Genomic DNA, 23,991 nt, shown 5'->3' with positions numbered 1-23,991 from the left:
TTTGTCGTGATCAGAGAGCCGGCTCGTCGTCTTTGCGTGCACTCTAGACTAAACTGCGTGATCGTTCAGTGCGACACTTTCCACAACGAATGACAACAGGAAGTAAACAAAGCATCACAGAGACAAACACTCGCCTCACTTCATGAGATTACAGTTTTTAAAGGCCTTGTGCTTTTTTTTTTTGTGTCTAACAAGCTGAAAATATCCACTGAAAAGCGAGAGAAACCTGAAAAAAGCGTGGCGTGTTTGTCACAGCCAGCAGGTTCTCAGGTGGAGCAGACGGAACCGACCTGTCCAGCCAGGCCAGCAGGCTCTTGGCGGCGGTGATCAGGTCCACCACGGAGGTCAGCAGGTCGTTGGGGAGCCGGCGGGAGCTCCTGCTCTCCGACTGGCTGCTGCGGCGCCGGCCCGATATGAAGTTCTGCAGGTTCTTGGCGGAGGCGCCCAGCTTGTGGGCCAGGGTCCGGACGCTCTCCGTCTCCAGGCCCGAGTTCTGCGGGATCACGAGAGGAAGAGGGGGGGGGGGGGATGAGCTCCACCGCGCGTCACACAGTTTCCTCTAAAAGAGACGCCAGTGATTCACGGAGGCTGTCGAATCTGCAGGAACGCACAGGGAGTGGGTGAGGATGATGATCACCGTGACATTTATCTGATATTATATCAGTCTTTCCTGTTTTTGGAAGAATTATTTGTATGAATATGTAACCGGCCCACTGCGAGTTGATTCAGACGTTACGCCGTTAATCCATTCAGAGAGAGACAGAAACGACACAATGGAGGGTTGACTTCCTGGCGGGGGGGGGGGGCTTCTGCAGATCTGGTGGCTATTGAACTCACCAGAGCGCAGAGCAGGTCCACCGCCTCCAGGATGAGCTCCTGGTGGCCGATGCGAGACACTCCCAGCTCCTCCAGCTCGGCGTGGCTGATCCTCAGCAGCCGCTCGCCGCACACGCCGCCGCGCTCAAACACACACACGTACTGCTGCAGACAGTCGTCCAGACCTGCAACACATACACACACACACATACATCAATATATTTGAAGCTGCAAGCAGTTTGATATTTTTAGCTCATTTGTGGTGCAGAATTTTGAGTTTCATTGATGAAAATAACACGATATTCCCTCTTTTTCTCCCGTTCATTGTGTTACTTTTAATTCCCGTCACTACATCCTGCCCGTAACTGGACAAAAGAAAAACAAGCGGGTTTGTTCGAGGCCAATGTCCAGAGATAAGGTGGTGATAACGCTCATCCCAGGGCCGCCGTCGCTCCTGAAGACGTCTGCAGCTCAGACACATTCGCCGCCCGATCAATAACCGCTCCACTGGAAGTTACAGGGTTTCGGGCCGAGTTCCAGAAGCACTAATCGGCTTTCCTCTCCGCACTTTCACCGTCTTTCCCTCCACTTCAAAGTCTCCGAGTCTACAATTTGTTTTTGTTTTTTCCCTCCCCGCTGCCGCTCCTGCTGCTTGTTCCAGTTTGTTTGTATGATACAACAGCTGCTGCTTCTCCCAGAGCCTGTTTGCAGCTTTGTACACGTTTGCCTTGTTCAAAGGCCGAGTAGCAAAAGGTAAAGAATGAAGCAGAAGACGAGCCGGGGGGGGGGACATAAGGGATTTCATTCAGAACTTGAGTTGTATTGTGTTGTCACGCTTTGAAGGTTGTTTTCAGTCCATTTAGAAGCAGAAATGACTCAGATGTTCAGCTACGCTTTGCTAATCGTCCAAAAACAGAATTGGTATAAAAGCAGGGGTTTCCAGCTAATCTGAGATTCGGAGAGTCGCGGACTCGGTTCACTTGGGGAGGGAGATTCTTCATATCTTCATTCGGTTCGGGTGGCTTTCATATTCTCTCTTGAGATTAAACTGCATGAAAACAATGTCACGCAGTTACACCAGCTGCTGGTTTGGGGGCGCCGTCGCCTCAAACAAACACTGGCAAGAGAGGTCAAGGTCAAGGTCACTCTATGGTACCTATAGGGAGACTGGCTTTACAGGTTTTGTGATCACTTGAGACGTCATAGCAAATAAAAACACATGATCAACCAAACAAGCAGATAATAATTGGTTTGAGTGAGATGAGACAGACGGGACAAGTTCTCAATGTTCCACTATTGATAAGATCAAAAAGTAGATGATGAGAAACCACAATAAAACCTTACAAAGATAAAAAGCAGTCACTAACAAACCAGGATAAGAACATTCAATGAAGAGTCACGATAATAAATAGAGCTAAAAATGGATCAATTGAATAAATATATTATATATAGTAAATATATTTGATAAACAACTGGTAAAGAACACTCAGGATTGTTCGGTCAATGTAAAAAAAAAAGCAAGTTTCCCGAGGCAGTGGACATCTGCTCTGACGTGACACTTTAGCCCATGCTGGCTAAGCTAGTTAGCTCGTGGCTAATAAGTAGCCACAAACAACCGCGATAGTCTTCAGACCAGAGATCAATGAGAGTCTTCCTCACTACTTCTTCCTCTCTACTCCACGTCTGCCCGTGAGATATTTTCATGCTTTTCCTTTCTGTGTCTAATTCTTCAGATTTGGGGCCGTTAGCTTTGTTTGTTTGTCTTGTGCACTACATCACGTCCTCTCACCTGAGACCCACATTTTCATGAGGACCACAGACCTTGTTCGCGTGTCCTTGTCACTCAAACAAATGTTTTTTTCCCCGAAGAGACTGTGGGAACATGAACATGCCCTGAGTTACACAATCCAACGTCTTAATAATGTTCATCATGTGAACAACCTGCAATTTCCACCGTTCATCGTCTCACGGCGGACGGCTCGCCAGGACCTTTCAGCACTTGGCTCGTCAGTTTAAGTCATACTTTACTCATAGTTCTTGGAGAGAGAACATTTCTCTCTGTTCTCACAATAAGTCTTAACCTTTATGCTTGAAAAAGCCTGGAGCCGCTCAGAAAGCAGGATTTCTGCATGGATGTTTTCAAAAACCCTCCATCTTTGATGCTATTTCTGGAGCAATAATGTCAAAAAAGAAAAGAAAAGAAAATATGTAAGGAAGTTCCAAACAAAGAACAAAATTTCTCTGAAACTGTGACCAAATACATTTTTTATTAAAGTCTAAATTGTTTCTTTCATGCATCGGAAATAATAATACAATTTTTACAATCACGAACGTGTCAGCCTTCAAATGAAACGGTGCAGAAAGAAGAAATATAAAAACTGTGTGACAAATCGAGGCCACGCTGCTTTCGATTGTAACTCCTCCTCAAATGAACTGCAGTCCTGCTCCATTTGATATTAGAAGCGCCCTCTGGTGGACTGGATGCCTCATCCCAAAGCATTGGAGGCAAGAAGGTAGAGCAGCAGTGACGTTTACACTCTGTGAATCAAATGTATCTGGATTATTATTGCGCACATAGAACATAAACTAACTTTAAATTAGAGAAATCGTTACAGTAGATGAATAGATAAAGTTTTTGGGGAAGAGATACTCATGGGCAGTGGAGTAATAGAGTATGTTAGTTTTAATTGAGTTTTAATTGAGTATGAGGAAATAAAGCTGCAAAAAATTCGGGAATTCCCACTTGGAATGTCGAGTTAAATTGGGGAATTTTTAAAATATTCTCTATAATCTATAATTTTTACAACATCAATGCAGAATTGTCCACATCGCAATGCATCATAGAAACGATTACGTTCAACACCAATAACATTTATATGTGATATCTGTGAGTTTAACATGAGTTCAAATGTGTTAATTACCACTTAAGTCAATCAGAAATCAAACCCTATATAGTGTCATCGGGAGGTTTAGCCAATCACAATCAAGATAGGCTCCTCCCCCTATCAGGCAGCTGTCAAGAAGTACTTCCTCCTCTTCCCATAGATGGGCGTGTGTGGGCGGAGCCAGTCCAGCTCACACAGACACAGCAGATTCTGAATGCAGCTCCTAGGATCCAATATTCTAATGGAGGAGAATCAAGGAAAAGCTGGATTTGGGGCAATAAACTGTGACTACAAGGTTTTTGGTTCAATGAGACCATGAGAAAGTGTTGAAGGGGACAATGTGACCCTTTTAAATAGTCTTTTACTCCGGGCTCAGGTGTGATCCAGGATTGTAGAAATCAAGTGAGCATGTCATGGAGGAATCCATAATGCATGTAGGGGGCGGGGCCTCAACAGCCCTGCAGTAAGCTGTGTGCTACGTGCATGTGATTGAAGAATAGCATCGATGATCAACTGTACTTCCATGAAATATGGTTGTTTTAGTCAAGATTATATTAAGTTCTCTATTGAGAGCCAAAGTCCCATTAATTCCCATAAATGGAATAAAATGGAACGTTTCCAATTTTCGAAAATACACAGAATTTCACGGAAAACACGAGCACTTGTGTTTCTTCACGCCTCGCTCGGAGTTCGGAAAAGAGTGGAGGCCGACTGAGAGTGAAGAGATGGAGGATCAGGTACGACTGCCGGGGTCTGTTACATGAGGGGCGACTTCTCCAGCAGACCCCGGCTCCCGAAACAATGAGCACAACCAGCTTTTAACCTCACACACACACACACACACACACACACACACACACACACACACACACACACACACACACACACACACACACACACACACACACACACACACACACACACACACACACACACACACACACACACACACACAGGGGAATGAGCATTGATTTTGTTCCCCGCTTTCCAACACCCTCATCTATCATCAGCAGGCTAACAGAGATATGGAGGGACGAGAGAAGAAAGAAATTAAACGCTGGTGAGACAGCTGCTAAACTGCTTCCCAACTATTTTGCACACGCAGCTTCCTTCTCTCATCAGCATGTGTCCCTCGTTTCCCCCCCCCCCCCCCACCACCACCCACCCCCACCACAGCCGCTTCATCTCGCCATTTATTTAAATAAATAAATATATGTTTAAAAAAAAGACGCCTGGAAGCCATCAACACCAGAGAAATATGCATGAAAATGTAAATAAGTGGAGGTTTTCTGTCCTTAAACTGAAACGATCGTTTGAGGTTTGTTTTTGTTTTTTTTATTAATTTTTTTCTTTAATCGCAGTTTTGGAGGAGCGCTGGGCAAATTGATTCCACTATCAGGACCACCCTGAACACCCGCAGAAGAGAGAGGACCGATACGAAGCCCGGCAGGCCAGCAGTTTATGAGCAGCAGGTCACAGCAGGTGAAGGGATCGCAGCAAACGTAGGGCTTTCAAAGGGTTTAATAATATATGGAGGACATACAAACGCGTACACATGTAGATACGTGAAGACAATGCCGCCCCCCCCCCCCGATGTTTTGATCCAATGTTGTTACGACACCATTCAGGTAGGTTCTACAAATAAACTTGATCTGACAAAACCTGAGGGTTTTTGTGATCGACGAGGAAAAAGGAATAGTGGTCATTCTCTCAGAAATGAGGGAAACTTCTTCACAATTCCAAAAGCAAATAAAAAGACTAAAACGTGTTCTGATAGGATGTCTCAACAAAAATAAATTGCATCGACAACCCATTTAACCCTTCGAGGTCGATATGGACATCAAGCCGAGGACAAACCAAAGATGAAGAAAACCAGAAGGAATCAAGAAGAATTCAACATTAAAATCACAACGATGACAGAGAAACAACTGATCCAACATGTGAGGCCAGAAAAAAAACAAAAAACCCTTTGGTTGTGTTTACACGACAACGATGAAGCCGATGAGCCGCCGAAGTTAGGACTTTTTTGGGGGGAAATGGCACCCGAGGTGGAACTTCTCCGAAAACGATCTGGCTCTGTTGCCATGGCGACGGGAGAAAACGACACTTGCTGGAAGCGCTCGGGGGCCCCATCTCCTCGGAGACGACGGGAACGCTGCTACTGCAACGTGCCCGCCGTGCCCGTGGTGAATAGTTGCTCTGCACATGCTCAGTAGATGAACTCTGGTCTCACGTCTCAAGGAGGATTTAAAACATCTATAGGTTTGGTCATAGTTGTGGTGTTTCAATTGGATTGCATCATAGAATATCGAATATTGAGATCTATATCTTAATGAGAGGGTCAACAATGAAAAATGATCTTTATCAAAACACAATTAAAGGCACACTGTTGTTCTGGATGACATTATTCTGTGTGTATGTTGTGTGAGTAGCTAGTATATGGTGTCTAATACTTAACAGGGTGGATGCAACAACTGACCTATATATCATTGAAAAAAGCCCATGATACAGTGACAACACAAAGAAAACTTGTCATGTGACTTGAGCCCATGTCACTTGGCTCCACTACTCTGATTTCACCGACACAGACACCACTTTAGTAAAAATAAAAAAAAATAAAAAGACAGTACACCTTTGTTAATGTGTTATAAATGAATGGTCATAATCGGATTTATCTGTGGGTTTCTGTGCAGCCATGCATACTTTACATGTACAGTGTGTGTGTGTGTGTGTGTGTGTGTGTGTGTGTGTGTGTGTGTGTCTGAAACAGAAAGTGTGATTCATAGCTGACTCACACACTCGACTCCCACAGAGGCACACTTTTCACAACAGCAAGCAGGCCAAACTCCTACAAACTCCCTCACTCACACACACACACACACACACACACACACACACACACACACACACACACACACACACACACACACACACACACACACACACACACACACACACACACACACACACACACACACACACACACACACACACACACACACACACACACACACACACACACACACCTATGAAAAGTGTTTTTTTTGCACTGATGTTAGCCCTATAAAGGCCGTCCTGGTCGGGTCATGTGTCATCTGCTGCGGCAACGCGCGGCTTCGCTAACAATACAAACCAGACGAGATTCGCTCTGATTTGTAAAAGATGGATGTTCGACACCCGGCAGCTGTCAGAGGTCAGTCCACGGCCCGGCGGTTTGCCCAGTCCTCCATCGGCAACGCATTCCAGAGCACATCCATGTAAACAAACGTATTTACTGCAACTGTCGCCTATTACATTATGCATGCTGGAAACAAACAAAAAAAAAAACAACAAAAGCGCTCATGCATGAAAAGTAGGAGGGAACTTTGCTTCAGGCGATGGAGAGGCGAATAAATGATTCAGGGATTTCTTCATAGAAATGTGCAATGTGTCAATCAACATAATAGCCTGATCATAAAACAATCTGTGCACACGTCTGAAAATGTCTACCAAGGTAATTAAGACTTATTAGCAGAGCTTAGCGCTCGACTTGCTGCTCATTAGGAACAGAAGTTATTTCACTGATGCAAACATGAGCTCTATTAGTTTGTAGTTAGTGCACATGAGCCCAGGCGAGATTTTCCCTCCCCGTTGTTCTTAAAAAGTTCCACGTCCACCATGATCGATCACTCAAACCGATGTAGTACCTATGCCAGGCTTATAGGGGGCACTGTTACTCACAGAAACACATCAACGATGCAGAGGAAGACACGGGGCAGGCAAAAATACTCGCGATCGAGAAATCCAACATCTGGACTCGCATCAGTAGCTTCTGCAGCGCCATCTAGAACATGTAGTCCGCCATTGTTGTTGTTAAGTGACGGGCTTTCGGGTCGAGAGGTAGAGCGATGACATCATACTGTGCAATATCACACTGTGCAATTATTCAAATTTTAATCTATCCCAATCTATCTCTCATCCTGCTCTTTTATTTAATGTTCATATGCACCTTATTTTGAAAATTGCACTACTTTTTAAAATATATTTAAATACGTTTTTTTTTAATGCCTTTTTTTTACCGGTTGCTAAGCAACGAAATTTCGTTGCCAGTTTCCTCACTGTGTGATGTACTGTGCAATGACAATAAAGAAAGTCTAAGTCTAAGTCTATCATCGCTTTCAGCAAATGTAAGTCTTTGCCCAACCACACCCCAAAGCCGAGCTGGCGTTTTAAAAATTAACCCTCGCCTTCTGGAACCCGTTCGAAAAGTAACCTCGTTTCGAGGCTCCTAAAAACGCTGCGCTGTGTGGATGATCGGCCAAAAACGATGTGGTGTACGATGAAACGGCGTCGTCGTGTGGTCATAGAATCTGTTCACGCACAGTTTTGGCTGTCTGCAATGTAACTTCTTGAAAACGGCTCCCAAGGTGGAACTTTTTGAAAATGATCCATCTCAGTGTAAATAGGGGAAAAACTTTTCTGAATATATATATATATATATATATATATATTCCATGTCTAGAATTCTATAAACATTGAATTCTGTCTGTCGGATGACATTGGAACACACGAGAAAAAAACAAAAATAGCATTTATAAAGAAACAATAACTGAACGTCTTCAAAATGATGATTCAAGTGTGCAAAAGCTTCATTGTTGTGTAACAGGTTGTGACTACATCCTGTAACTCCTGAAGCTTGATGTTGGCGATCACGTCGTGCAGCGCGAGGTCATTAGGAGCTTCCACCTCCTCCTGCTAGCAGTCACGTATTAATGCTAAAGTGTGTGAACCAAACTGCCCGAACGCTGAAACAAACATCAATTTGGGTGCCATTAAAACAGGACTTTTGAAATGCCATGACTCTTTGTTCTCTAAATCTGCTTGTTCATAGTGGAATGAATTAAAATGAGAAAACGACTGAAGGGAAGTTCGATTTATTCCAGTGGAAATTACTGAACTCTATCACTGCTTCTGTATGCAAATGCTCCCCAAAGCAGCGGGAGCTGAATCATGCTCCCGTGACTTTTACAACCCTCGCTGAGCAAAACGCTGGAAATCCTGATTTCCCCGAGCGCCATGTGTTTGCTCAGTGTGCACAACTGACCGATAAACACGGGATTCCACTTTTCTGGTGAGCGGATTTCCTCCCACAAAAAAACAAACTGGAGTCTCTCGCTCCTGACCTGAATGAATGAGTTAAACCCCCCCACCCCCCTCCGATCCTCAACGCAGCGGCGACCAGCCGCTTCACCCGCGAGACGCGTGGCGTCATCAGATGCGCTCGCCGGCCGCCGTGCCAATTCCACTGCTGGGTGATTGAATCCACTCTGCTCTCTCTGTGTGAACAGATGATGGCACAACACGGCGGGGTGGGGATGGGGTGGTGGCAGTGAAGGGTGGAGGGGGGGGGGGTGGGGGGGGAGGTTGTGAATTCCCTGCATTCCCATTGATGCACACCAGCTCCTCACGTTACTATTGAATTACTCTGCGCCTGTGTTGTTACAGCATCACTGCGACGGCGGCCGGACCTCTTGGCCCCCCGGACGCCTCGCTACGGCGGGTCGCGCTCTTGTGCAAAGGTTGCCGGTTTGATCTCCCATCTGGTAATGAACATGTGTCGCATGTGTCTTTTGGGCAAGGATGGCGAACGCCTGATGCACGTGTTGTACTGGTCTATTTCCACATATTCACACAATGATAATATACCAGGTTATTGTCTTTGTAAACAGAGAGAGGAAACCATGTTTACCTCTTGGAAAAGAAAGTTAGTGTACTATGAGAACAGGAGAGAAGATGGATGGATGGATGGATGGATATAAAGAGAGTATACCATGGTTTCCCTCTGGGTGAACAAAGATAGTATACCATATTTCTTCATGAGAAAACAGATAGTATACCACATTTCTTCACGAGAAAACAGATAGTATACCACATTTCTTCATGAGAAAACAGATAGTATACCACATTTCTTCACGAGAAAACAGATAGTATACCACATTTCTTCACGAGAAAACAGGTAGTATACCATATTTCTTCATGAGAAAACAGATAGTATACCACATTTCTTCACGAGAAAACAGGTAGTATACCATATTTCTTCATGAGAAAACAGGTAGTATACCATATTTCTTCATGAGAAAACAGATAGTATACCATATTTCTTCATGAGAAAAGAGATAGTATACCACATTTCTTCACGAGAAAACAGGTAGTATACCATATTTCTTCATGAGAAAACAGATAGTATACCACATTTCTTCATGAGAAAACAGATAGTATACCACATTTCTTCACGAGAAAACAGATAGTATACCACATTTCTTCGAGAAAACAGATAGTATACCACATTTCTTCACGAGAAAACAGATAGTATACCACATTTCTTCACGAGAAAACAGATAGTATACCACATTTCTTCGAGAAAACAGATAGTATACCACATTTCTTCGAGAAAACAGATAGTATACCACATTTCTTCATGAGAAAACAGATAGTATACCACATTTCTTCACGAGAAAACAGATAGTATACCACATTTCTTCACGAGAAAACAGGTAGTATACCATATTTCTTCATGAGAAAACAGATAGTATACCACATTTCTTCACGAGAATAACAGGTAGTATACCATATTTCTTCATGAGAAAACAGATAGTATACCACATTTCTTCACGAGAAAACAGATAGTATACCACATTTCTTCACGAGAAAACAGATAGTATACCATATTTCTTCATGAGAAAACAGATAGTATACCACATTTCTTCATGAGAAAACAGATAGTATACCACATTTCTTCACGAGAAAACAGATAGCATACCATATTTCTTCATGAGAAAACAGATAGTATACCACATTTCTTCACGAGAAAACAGATAGTATACCACATTTCTTCATGAGAAAACAGATAGTATACCATATTTCTTCACGAGAAAACAGATAGTATACCACATTTCTTCATGAGAAAACAGATAGTATACCACATTTCTTCACGAGAAAACAGATAGTATACCACATTTCTTCATGAGAAAACAGATAGTATACCATATTTCTTCACGAGAAAACAGATAGTATACCACATTTCTTCATGAGAAAACAGATAGTATACCACATTTCTTCACGAGAAAACAGATAGTATACCACATTTCTTCGAGAAAACAGATAGTATACCACATTTCTTCATGAGAAAACAGGTAGTATACCATATTTCTTCATGAGAAAACAGATAGTATACCACATTTCTTCATGAGAAAACAGATAGTATACCATATTTCTTCGAGAAAACAGATAGTATACCACATTTCTTCACGAGAAAACAGATAGTATACCACATTTCTTCATGAGAAAACAGATAGTATACCACATTTCTTCACGAGAAAACAGGTAGCATACCATATTTCTTCATGAGAAAACAGGTAGCATACCATATTTCTTCATGAGAAAACAGATAGTATACCATATTTCTTCATGAGAAAACAGATAGTATACCATATTTCTTCATGAGAAAACAGATAGTATACCACATTTTCCTCTGGGATAACAAAAGAATGTACCATGTTATTTGTCCGGGCAAAAAAAAGAAGATGGAATACCATGATATCCTCTGGCCATATAAAGACAATACACCCTGTTACCTCGGGGTAAACAAAGATAGTATATATCATGATTTCGTCTGATGATATAAAGATAATATATCATGTTTCTGTCACAGAAAACAATGATAGAATAGCACATTTCTTTCTGAAAAAAACATATTCCTGTCTCAAAATATATATATATGTATATATATAATATACGTACCACATTTCTTACTGACAAAACAAAGATGGTATATCACATTTGAGTCTCAGAAAGCAAAGACAGTATACCATGATTCTGTCAGACAAAACAAACATGGTATACTATGTTTTTCCTCTGAGAAAACAAGGAATGTATGTTTTTCTCTCTGGGTGAAAAAAAAAAAAAAAAAAAAAAAAGCTAGTATACCACACTTTTGTTTGGGAAAATTAACACAGTATACCAAGTTTGTTTCTAATAAAAGTAATTTAGTTGAGCACGTTTACCCGTGGGACAACAGAGATAGTATACCATGTGTCTTTCTGTTGCTGCAGACACACCCGAGAGACCCAGCATGAACCGAATACCACAGTGAGGCATGCCACGTGTGTGTGTGTGTGTGTGTGTGTGTGTGTGTGTGTGTGTGTGTGTGTGTGTGTGTGTGTGTGTGTGTGTGTGTGTGTGTGTGTGTGTGTGTGTGTGTGTGTGTGTCCGAGGACTCGGGTGGAGCCTTCTGTTTGGAGCGGGTTTGTGCGTCTGTCAGCTGTTGTGCACAGACGGTCTGAGGCGAACAACTCACTATTCACCCACCCTCCCACCCACATACACACACACACACACACACACACACACATATAAACACACATATAAACACACACATAAACACGCACCGTAAACACGCACCGTCAACACACACCATATGCACATGACCAAGCGATAACCCATCGAACAACAAGGCCCAGGGAGAAATGACACGGTGCATCACGTAAATAAAAAAAAATCTCCGTCGCCATTTCTCCCATTTGGCGTTTTTTTTTTTTTCCCACTGAAGCAATGTGAGTCAATCTGCCTCCCGTGACCTGCTTTTTATGCAACGGAGCCGCCGTGCCGAACAACAATAACAGCTAATATTAGTGATGGTTAGTCATTTCTCACAGTTTACGTGGTGAGGGGTTGGCTGTGAGATCGATGAGACATGAGGCGGTTACAGAAACTCAAAAAGGGATATGGCATCTACTTTTTGTGAAGGTCATGAACATCGAAATGAAAGGTGACGGAGGCTCTGGGCGTCTTCTCACGCGGCGGCTGCGTTCACCTGGTCACGCTCTCGTCCATCGGAGACGTCAGATCACTGCATCGTCTCGTTTAACAGCAAGTCTTGGTTTGCCACTGATTGTGTCACGACGTCATAACCGCCGCCCATCAGAGGTGGCCTAACCCTAAATCCTAACCCTAACCCTAACCCTAAACCTAAACCCAAACCCTAAACCTAACCCTAGACCCTAACCCTAAACATAACCCTAAACGCAAACCCTTAACCCTAAACCCTAACCCTAAACCTGAACCCTAACCCTAACCATAAACCTAAATCTAAACCTAACCCTAAACCCTAACCCTAACCCTAAACATAACCCTAAATGCAAACCCTTAACCCTAAACCCTAACCCTGAACCTGAACCCTAACCCTAAATCCAAACCCTAACCCTGACCCTAAACCTTAACCTTAACCCTAACCCTAATACGGGGTTATATTTGTGCCATAATTCTGAGCGAGCGATGGGAAAATCTGAGCGCAAAAAAATTTATTGTGCAAGCACACTAATAGCATTTTGAGGAAATATTTAAATTGCGCAAAGAAAAACTTGAGATTGCGCCCAAAAATCATTTTCTGCGCTCAGTTTCTCTCCGTGCTCGCGCAGATTCTTCCTCTGATTGGTTCCTTCGGATTTCGGAAGTGCCTCATAACCAACGAAGAAGAAGAAGAAGAAGAAGAAGAAGAAGAAGAAGAAGAAGAAGAGGGAAAAACAAACTGCGAGCGAAAACAGAAATACGGAAAACTCAACATTTGTTCTTCTTCTTCTTCTTCTTCTTCTTCTTCTTCTTCTTCTTCTTGAGCACGGAGAGAAACTGAGCGCAGAAAATGATTTTTGAGCGCGCAATCTCACATTTTTCTTTGCGCAATTGAAATATTTCCTCAAAATGCTATTAGTGCGCTTGCACAATAAAAAAAAAATTTGCGCTCAAATTTTCCCATCGCTTGCTCGGAATTTTGGCACACATATAACCCCATAGCCTAACCCTAACCTACCCTCTTCCAAATCCCCCATGATGCACCACGCAGCAGGATCGACGAGCCAGACTGACTCTGACGAGGAAGACGCCATGTCCCGCCCTCGTCTGCCTCTCACTGGCTTGGCGAGCCGATCGGGGCGGAGCAGGGCGAGGGAAACGCCGTTTGCGTGTGATATTGCTCCTGCTGTTTTTCTTGACGACCCTCAAAACTGAACAACTGTCTCTGCTGAGGAAAACGTTGGGACCTTCTAGCTCTTATTCAAAGACGACATCAAAATGGCAACACTTTATATCTGGTGTTAAGACGCCCTTTAGATATGAGCCAAACTTCTGGCTTTAAAAGAAGCAATGAGAAACAGATATTGACGAGACGTAGACAAATGAAAGAGGACAGCTGGTAATTTGGACGTCTTAATTCCCTCTGTGAACGAGATCAGCAACCTGAGCCGTGGATTATCTGTGGATCGCAACTAATCTCCTCGTCGTCATCAACAGGCCTGATTTGGGATTTATGAGGAATCCAGGAAAAACAAACAAACACACAAACAAACCAAAAAAAAAAAAAAGAATTAACACTTTTATTTCCTGCTCTATCAAAGTTGCACAGCGGAGAGTAAACAGCAGCCTCGACAAACAATGAGTCAGTGGCACCGCCGTTGCTCAACGCTTCTCGTCTGCACCTCCGACTCATTCCGAGGCGGCAGAAGCCGAGCACGACGAACGCGGCGACTATTTTTAAGAGAAGCTCTGGAACCCGACAAACTGAGGCCCTGGCGACACGTTCAGGAGACCTCCGGCGCGGGAAGAGTTTAACAATCCGCCGTTGTCGTCGGCGGAGCGAGGCTTCAGTGGGCCGTCGCCACTGGAGGCCAATAAGAAGCGCGTGGAGCGCCGCCTGCCTCACAGCGCCACCGCCTCCTTTATAGGCTCCGGCTAAAAATACTGATTTTGGGGGGGGGGGGGAGCGTTGCATTAACGATAATTGTGTTTTACCACCGAGCAGGGCTGATAGAAGTGCTCGCCATCGTCGCGTCGGAACCATCGGCGACCTCAGGAACAGTCGTACTGTTTAGGGCCCATTTACGCGGCGCCGTTTAGAAGTGAAAACTGTTTTTTTTGCAATTAAGAAAACTAAACAAACTCCATCTCTGCTGGGAACAGGGGAAAATGCATCTATTCTAGAAATACTGCGCCGACTCCGTCTCCAAGGAAACAAGGGAAAACAACTTTTTGAAAACACACCGACTCCGTCTCCAAGGAAACGAGGGAAAACGCAACTTTTTGAAAAGGCTACAACTCCATCTCCTTGACAAAATGCACATTTTTGAAAACACACTGACTCCAAGGAAACAAGGGAAAACAACTTTTTGAAAACACTCTGGCTCAGTCTCCAAAGAAAGGAGGGAAAACGCGTCTTTTAGACAAAACGCCGACTCCGTCTCCAAGGCAACGAGGGAAAATACAACTTTTTGAAAACACACCGACTCCGTCTCCAAGGAAACGAGGGAAAACGCAACTTTTTGAAAAGGCTACAACTCCATCTCCTTGACAAAATGCACATTTTTGAAAACACACTGACTCCAAGGAAACAAGGGAAAACAACTTTTTGAAAACACTCTGGCTCAGTCTCCAAAGAAAGGAGGGAAAACGCATCTTTTTGACAAAATGCCGACTCCGTCTCCAAGGAAACGAGGGAAAACGCATCTTTTTGAAAAAACGCCGACTCCGTCTCCAAGGAAACGAGGGAAAATGCAACTTTTTGAAAACACGCCGACTCCGTCTCCTTGATAAATACTGCGTGTGGACACCACCACCGTAGTGAACTACTGAATTCTGCTGTATTGTGATATTGAGAATTGACTTTGCATTCATGAGCAGCATATTAAATGACTGTGTTGTATTTGGCGCTATATGAATAAAGTTGAATTGAAATGCATTCAAAAGGACAGAAGTTAAGATAAAAATTGTGGCTAATCAGTCAACAAAAAATGATTTAAAAAGGCATCAAGGTCCCGTTTACGTGACATTTCAAGTGAAAACGCAACAGCAGAAATGCTACAAACAATGTAGTTTTCATGTTGAGCCACTAGTAGGCACTGTTGTTTTTATAATGAAACAGCAAGCAGGCCAAACTCCTACAAACACCCTCACACACACACACACACGCACACACGCACGCACACGCACACGCACACACACACACACACAGAGAACAATACCTTATAAACATCAACCCTGGTAGAACACAGACATTCTAATGGACAGACCACCCAGTTGCATTGTTATTACGGTGACTATCAAAATAAAACGCCCAAGTCCCAGGAGAGTATGGCAGGAGAATTGTTTGCTACAACAGTGGCCTCAGGCTCTGCTGTTGTGTAAACAGACCTCCTAAACATAAAGAAACTTTTCCATTTTCACTTGGAAAAAAAAAAAAAAAAGTGCAAATGTGTCTTAACATTATCTGCTAATGATTGTATTTATTAAAAATGATCTAATTATCACAGAACTCGACAGCAGTACTGGAGGTTCACCTCGTCGTCATGTCCTTTTGTTCCCATTAAGACTTTAAATTCTTCACTTCAAGAATAGCATTTTTACTAACATGGTTCTCTGAAAAAGCTCCCGGGGGGGGTTTAATTTCTCATTTTGAACATTATCTCAATTAGAGCTCCAAGAGAGTTTCAAACCAAGAGCTCATTTCCAGCCACTCACTGACCATCATCAAACTGAAAATGGCACAGGCTGTCCAAATGAGACAGAGTCGTGAATGTGATGAAGTGTTTTTGAGACGGAGGCTCTCCTCCAGGCAGGTGTTTTAACGAAACCAGTGAATTCCTTTGGCGCGGAAGTCAAAGAAGGTCTAAATCATGGTTTACGCCACAAAGTCTCCATCGCTGACGGGAGGAGCGCAGAAGAGTCAGGGCGTCTTCAGAGCGGCGGCTCCCCTCCCGCCGTGGCCAGCGTCCGTCCGAGGCCGTCCCGCGAAGGAGACGCAGTGAAGCGGACGCCACGCCGTCCCGTCAGGACCTCCAATCACAAACCCGGCGGGATTGAAAGGCTGCGAGACGTCTCAGACTGACGCCCCCTCACGCCACACCCGGGGGCTTGACGCCACTGAAAACACAACTTTCTCTGAACACTCTGACTCCGTCTCCATGGAAACGAGGGAAAACTTGACTTTTTGAAAAGGCTACGACTCCATCTCCTTGATAAAAGGCAACTTTTTGAAAACACGCCGACTCCGTCTCCAAGGAAACGAGGGAAAACCCAACTTTTTGAAAAGGCTACGACTCCATCTCCTTGATAAAATGCAACTTTTTGACAACACGCCGACTCCGTCTCCAAGGAAACGAGGGAAAACACAACTTTTTGAAAAGGCTACGACTCCATCTCCTTGATAAAAGGCAACTTTTTGAAAACACGCCGACTCCGTCTCCAAGGAAACGAGGGAAAACACAACTTTTTGAAAAGGCCACGACTCCATCTCCTTGATAAAAGGCAACTTTTTGAAAACACGCCGACTCCGTCTCCAAGGAAATGAGGGAAAACGCAACTTTTTGACAACATGCCGACTCCGTCTCCAAGGAAACGAGGGAAAACGCAACTTTTTGAAAAGGCTACGACTCCATCTCCTTGACAAAATGCACATTTTTCAAAACACACTGACTGCGTTTCCAAGGAAACGAGGGAAAACAACTTTTTGAAAACACTTTGGCTCAGTCTCCATGGAAATGAGGAAAAACGCAACTTTTTGAAAAGGCTACGACTCCATATCCCCAACAAAACACAACCTTTCTGAAACACTGCTATTGTATATGTGCAAAGGCGGCAGCAGGTATTCGCTTAGGTATGGTGTATGGTATGGTGTATGGTATGGTGTATGGCATGGTGTATGGTATGGTGTATGGTATGGTGTATGGTATGGTGTATGGCATGGTGTATGGTATGGTGCTGTAGCTACCCCTGGGATAGTCATAGCACCTCAAGAAAATTGTGTGTGTGTGTGTGTGTGTTATATATATTTTTTTTTTCTTTTATTGTGTGTTTTATAGGTATTTTTTGATGTGTGAATATTATCATTTCTAATCAGGTTAAGTAATAAATACATCAATAAACACCTATGCAGGCATTAGGCTGTGATCTCACCACTTCCAGTGGACGGGAGCCGTCTTTTTGGGGCGACTGTGCCACTTAGCATAAACAGTAAAACGTGTCCACATGATGGAAACGGGAGCGTACGGGAAGGCGATATAATGTCTTGCGTTTTGTGGAGCATAACAACGCTATAAATCCCAAAGCTTTTACTTAATGTGCACGGCACGGGGCGCGTATCTTAATATTGGCGCTGCGCTAGGAATCAGATCCCTAAATTACCGAGCGCCGCCACCGGAAAGTCAAGCTACCCGATAGAACTAGCGAAATAAACCTGACGCCGCCACTGGACATGCACACCACATCTGGAGTGAATCGTTCTCCTGCACGTGCTCAGTAGATAGACAATGTGCGTGCACAGAGCAACATTTCCACTGTTTACAAGTTAATGGAGCGCAGACGAAGGTGTGATTGACTGATCATTTGACAGATCATTTATCCGACGGTCGGCGGAGATCGTTTCCAGCACGGTGAGGCCTGACCAGAGGGAGACGCCAGGAAAACCGGCGGAACCATCTCCCCTTTGTGTCGCAGCAGAGTTTCACACGGACCCCCCCCCCCCCCCCCCCCCTTCAAGTACAGACCTCATCAACCCCACTGCTGCATTATGCATGAGCATAATCCCATCGCCGGAGGCTGTCCAGCGCCACTCTTACAAAACAAAACTCAATTACATCTTCATACTCCAGCTGAAGTTCCTCCATGCATGTGCTTTTTCTTCTTTTTTTTTGGCATGCTTAAGTCTCTCTACTGGAGCTTCTCACTGAGTAATCTCATTGTGACAGCTGTGAAGATGACAGGATTCCCTTTCTTTAAGTCGTCCGCCAGTCTGACAGGATAAGTGAATTAGCGCTAAGTCCTTCTCGAGCCGCGAGCTTGTATCTTTACACGCTGCTGCGAATCATGGTGGGCGGGGTTGGGTGAACTCTGAACATTTTTTTGGGGGGGGGGTGAATCTGAAGAGGAGTGTCGTTGAAAGGAGTCAAATTATACAACTTTTTAACACTTTCACATGGTCTTGTTGGTCCAGAAATGTTGTATTCAACGTTTATTTCCCCAAATCCAGATTCTCCTTGATTCTCCTCCATTTGAATATTGGATCCTAGGAGCTGCATTCAGAATCTGCTGTGTCTGTGTGAGCTGGACTGGCTCCGCCCACACATGCCCATCTATGGGAAGAGGAGGAAGTACTTCCTCTCGTGGTGCCATGTGCCAGAGCAGAGCTGCCTGATTGTGGGAGAAGTCAAAGGGGAGGAGCCTGCCTTGATTGTGATTGGCTAAACCCCTGATGACTCTTTATAGGGTTTGATTTCTGATTGGCTGGTTGGAGCAACACACTTTTTAAAACCTGGAACAAGCCAGGGAGAGAGAGGACACACTGTCTACACTTCTGGGGCGTCGTTCCAGGTATGGAGACAATTAGTCCTGCTGGAAAACCTTTAGAAAGTGAATTTAACATCATATGACCCTTTAAAGAAACGGCATGGGTGAAAACTGCCTGTACGCTTCAGCGTGTTACACCAGTCATTAGAATCATCACATCCTCCTGCAATGCGGCACGTTTACCAGACCTGCTCTGAAGGTGCTGTAATTAGGAATCAACTGACGAGGTTGTCAAGTATTGAAGGAAGCATCCGGAGTTGCAATCCAACCCTGATTAAACAGACGAGGAACTAATTAAGGCCGAGTGGCTCAATTCCCTGGATCTTGTGGGCAGTGATCAGTTGCCCTCCCATCAGTACGGGAGCTCCGGAGCGATTGTTCTTCTCACTCCATGTCAACCCTGATAACCTCTTTATAGCACCCAAACTTTAAAGACACCTCGGCACTACTTTCTTCGATGAGAATGACATTTTATTGTCATGTGATGTTTCTTTCACGATCAGTGTTCATTACAATCTGGGGTTTGAGCCGAACCTTATCAAGACTGAGGAAAAATATTTAGTTTGAAATGTTATTAGAAGAAATCTTGATAATGGAGTGTAAAACTAATAGAACTTGATTTGTTATAAGAGTAGTGGAAACTTATGAGAATTAGAAAGTAAAAACAAAAAAGGGTAACGGTTCTGACGGTTGTATTCCTGAGAACTGTGATAAAAATGAAAAAGGCCCACAAGGTGGAACTTTTCCAAAATGTTTTTGACTTTTTCTCTGTGGAAACGTTCTGAAACGTTGCTTCTGCACATGCTCAGTAGTAGAAAAGAAGACCGACGTTTCCTCCAGTGTGTCATGACCCCTAGCTCATATTCTCCTGGGACTTGGTACTTTTATTTTGACAGTCACCGTGATGACAATGCAACTTGGTCGTCTGTCCACTAAATGTCCTTGTACTTGCATTGTTTATGTTTATAGCGGATTGTTCTCTGCACTCTCTAGTGGCCCGACATGAAAACTACATCATTTTCAGCTGTTTTTTTTTAAATTTCCTTTTCTGAAACAAAAACACAGAAATGATGCATTTTCATTTGAAACACACCAATTAACCCACACACACACGGGGAGAACATGCAAACTCCACCACAGAAAGGCCCGGCCGGTATTTGAACCATTCCCCCAGTGAGGCGAGAGCCCGAACCACTGCACCACCTGACCCTACTGACTCTCATTATACAGTCATTTGGGATTTATGAGCCTCCAACCAGTACAAATTGCGGTATTTCAATTTAGTTTTAACATTCCCGTTTGGTTGCATCCTCATTTTATCCGATCATCATCAAATTAACCATCAAAAACCGTCTCCCAGCGAAGCATCGTGATACGTCTCTTGGTGCTCCGCAATATGGGAGACATTTCAATACTCAATATTTCATCTCGCCCAGTCATAATAGTTGTTTTTTTTTATGTAGTGTGATCTGTAACCCTTCATCAACACCGTAACACTGCAAGAAATGCATCACATCATATTTATTTGCTATAAATTGTCAAATAATTGTGCTTTTAGTCAGATTCACAGCGATTTCAATTGGCTTTTTTTTTTTAAACTATAAAAAGTCACATTAATTGGGGAAAACAGTGATCAAACATCCACAAAGCCAGCGTTTCAATGCTTTATAGCACAGATTATTAATCTGATTATCCCACTGCAGCTCTTCTCGCGGATTTGTGCAAGCAGAAGAACAGAGTTGATGCAAAGATGCTGCAAGAAGACAAATGAAGACAAAATCGAGGCTCGGTGCCAAGAAGGAGGAATTTAAAGAGACATCTCACCCCCCATTCAAAACTTTGTGGCCCCGCCCCCTCCTGCTGTCACTCACATTACATCACCTTCTGATCATCAGGTGCCACATGCCCACACACACACACACACACACACACACACACACACACACACACACACACACACACACACACACACACACACACTCACACACTCAACACGCGCGCGCCTCCCACGCAACACTTATCAGCCTCCCCGCGCAGGTGTGTGCGCGCGTCTCTGCGCTCAATTAACCCCGCCGTGCACGAGGCACGCGTGAGCGCGTGCGACGGTTACCTTTCATCCAGTCCACCACCTGGCTCGTGCTCCACTTGCTCACCGGCTCCATCACCAGCGCCATCGAGGAAACTTTGCGCTCGACTCTCCCGCTGCGCGCGAGCGGTGCCGTGACGCCCCCGACTGTCCGAAGATACGCGCCTCTGCTCCTCCCCTCCCTCCTCCTCCTCCTCCTCCTCCTCCCCTCCCTCCAACACCCCCCCTCCTCCTCCTCCTCCTCCTCCGCAGCCAGGTGACTCCTCAGATCAGTCCCCGGTCCGGTCCAGCCTCGGCCCGGTGCCGCGTCCCGTTAACGCGGCGCAGTCCTCGGTGCGGGACAGCCCGGGCGTGTGCGCAGCGGAATCCGGTACATTCCCCCGCTGGAGCCGGTGTGACATGTGTCGCTGTGCCTCCCCTGTCCGTTTTCTGCCGCCGCTTCCCCGGTGCGCCAGAGCCGGTGCTCCGCTGCCGGTGGATGCCCGGGAGAGAGAGAGAGAGACAGAGAGAGAGTGTAGGTGTGCGTGTGTGTGTGTGCGCAGCAGCTCCGTTACCGACAGCAGCAGTGGAGATAAGTCATACTGGACTCAGCATCTCTCTCTCTCTCTCTCTCTCTCTCTCTCTCTCGCTCTCTCATTTCGTGCACGCGCCCATCAGTGGGTTGGCACCGCGCGCACATGTCCGCGTGTTTCCCTCCGGAGCGACATGATCATGCAGATATGATGGCACGATGATCATCGTGTGTGTGTGTGTGTGTGTGTGTGTGTGTGTGTGTGTGTGTGTGTGTGTGTGTGTGTGTGTGTGTGTGTGTGTGTGTGTGTGTGTGTGTGTGTGTGTACTTCATGAATCCGCCCATCACTCCTCTGCTCTCTCAAACTATCAGCAGGTTCACAAGCTCATTTACATGTGGAGGATGCGCCTGTGTTTGATTTTTTTTTACATTAATTAATTTATTTATTTTTGCATTTCACGCCACATTTTTCCGACTTCCGAGCAGGAGACCCGCCGAAGTGTCCTTCAGAAAGTCCCCGAGTCAGACTGCAGCGAGAGTATACGTTTTTTTTTCTTCTTCTTCACGCCCCCGGAGAAGCAACACGGGGAGGACGGATGACTTCATTTGCATTTTAATTACAATCTTTTGTCCACCTGGAGTTGTTTGGTCGCAGCGTGATTGTTGGTCGCTCGTGCAGCAGACACGATGGATCGTTTGCACACGATGCAACACTGAGTTTACAATAAAGTGACAGGTGACTGACACACGGTGTTGAACGGCTCCTGACACTGGAGGCGGAGAGGTGCAGCGACCTCTAGTGGCCAGAGCAGTCATAAGAGGAGCCACATGCATATCGCCTCTTCTTCTTTTCTTTTTTTTTCCTCATATTGGACTCCAGTGGAGTCCACCTTTATGACAGAGAGAGCTGTTTTTCCAACCTTCCACTGAATAAAACTCAACTACAAAGTCATTTTAGGTCAGGGGACAATTTCAAAGTGTTTCTGGGAAACGTCTATTTTCACAAAACCAAACAATAGAAAACAACGACAGTCTCATACATTTTAATGAAACCTCCTGGTGCAAAATACAGTGAACTTTCCAAAAAGTCATCTTTGTTTTGTTTAGTTTTTTTTTACAAACTCACCCTGGCAATGTGACTTGTTTGATAGGTAGCATCACTGATTTCTCAGCTTGGATCTGTTGTGTCCACTACTCTTAAGAAATAAATGTTCTTTTAAATGTTTACCATTTTCTTGGTGGTTTGGCCAGTTAGGAGCCCCCTGAGAGCCGGTTTTGGCCCACGGGCCGGATGTTTCACATCTCTGCTCCACAGATTCCTTCAATGATTAAAAATACTGTATGTTTTTAAAAAAAAAATCATCACTCGTATTAATTATCTGGCCCACAACTAATAAACTCATAAATAAACTGCTTGGTTATTTAATATGTCATTTTTTTCCTAATGTGTCAATTTTAATGTATTTTTTGTCAGACAGGTAAAAAATTAAGGATTTTATATATATATATATAGGTATATATATATATATATATATATATAGTTTTGTTATATTTACTTAATTTTTAGCTCATGTTGAAAGTTGAATTTTATATTTTTTAATTTACTTTTTTTTTTTTTACTATTTTGCCATACTGCAAATTTTCCAATTTTAAATGTTTTTTTTATTTTTTTATTTTTTTTGCCATTTTAGTTCATAAAACAGTTTTAGTAGTTTTTTTTGGCCCCACCATTTCACCATTGTGACCTTTTTCAGCCGTTCTGTAATTTAGTCATTCTTGAGTTGAGCTCGTTCTCGAGATCACTTATTTGTCCATTTCTCTCCACGTATGAAACACAAGTGTGACTCAGCAGAGTCAAACTTTCCCCCGGGGCGTTTCTCCCGTTATAATCTCTACGTTCATCGGCGGCGGTAAAAAAGGCAGCAGACGCGACGCGTTGACTCTCAGTGACAAAGCATGCAGCTCTTTAACTAAAGCGTCACATTCGTCACCTCGAGCTGCGAGATAAGAGCCGTTGTCATTCTGCTCTTTTTGTAATCTTGTTGCGATTGCCGCAAACGTGGAAAGTATTTGTTGCTCGCTTTCACCGACAACCGGATCAGTCGTCATGGTGACGGGTCTGTATTGGAGTTTCAGAGCTCAGACTTAACTCAGTTCTGTCGCTTTAATTGATTCTGGAATCAAACCAGGAGGACTGATTAATCCGCTGGATTATTCAACGTCCCGTTGTCCGCTTTTTGCCATGACGACACCGACGGAGCAGGAGTGGACCGACGCAGACCCAAAAACGAAACCTCCGGTCTTGTCACAGTTTCGTTGATGGTCGA

The 23,991-nt window shown here is 44.2% G+C and overlaps 1 protein-coding gene across 1 annotated transcript in view; it reads right to left on the bottom strand.

Annotated features, from left to right (window-relative positions):
• cnksr2a (connector enhancer of kinase suppressor of Ras 2a) overlaps window positions 1-21,241 on the bottom strand; it is a gene marked incomplete at its 5' end in the record, with an annotated part of 66,837 nt that extends 45,596 nt beyond the window's left edge. The window contains 3 exons of the mRNA XM_080515197.1: window positions 291-493; window positions 838-1,001; window positions 21,178-21,241. Coding sequence (XP_080371323.1) covers window positions 291-493; window positions 838-1,001; window positions 21,178-21,241 — 431 coding nt within the window. The remainder of the gene's footprint in view (window positions 1-290; window positions 494-837; window positions 1,002-21,177) is intronic.
• Between the last annotated feature and the right edge of the window lie 2,750 nt (window positions 21,242-23,991).

This window comes from Blennius ocellaris (assembly GCF_963422515.1).
Source record: "Blennius ocellaris genome assembly, chromosome: 19".
NCBI lineage: Eukaryota > Metazoa > Chordata > Actinopteri > Blenniiformes > Blenniidae > Blennius > Blennius ocellaris.
This window is presented reverse-complemented; position numbering and strand designations above follow the sequence as displayed.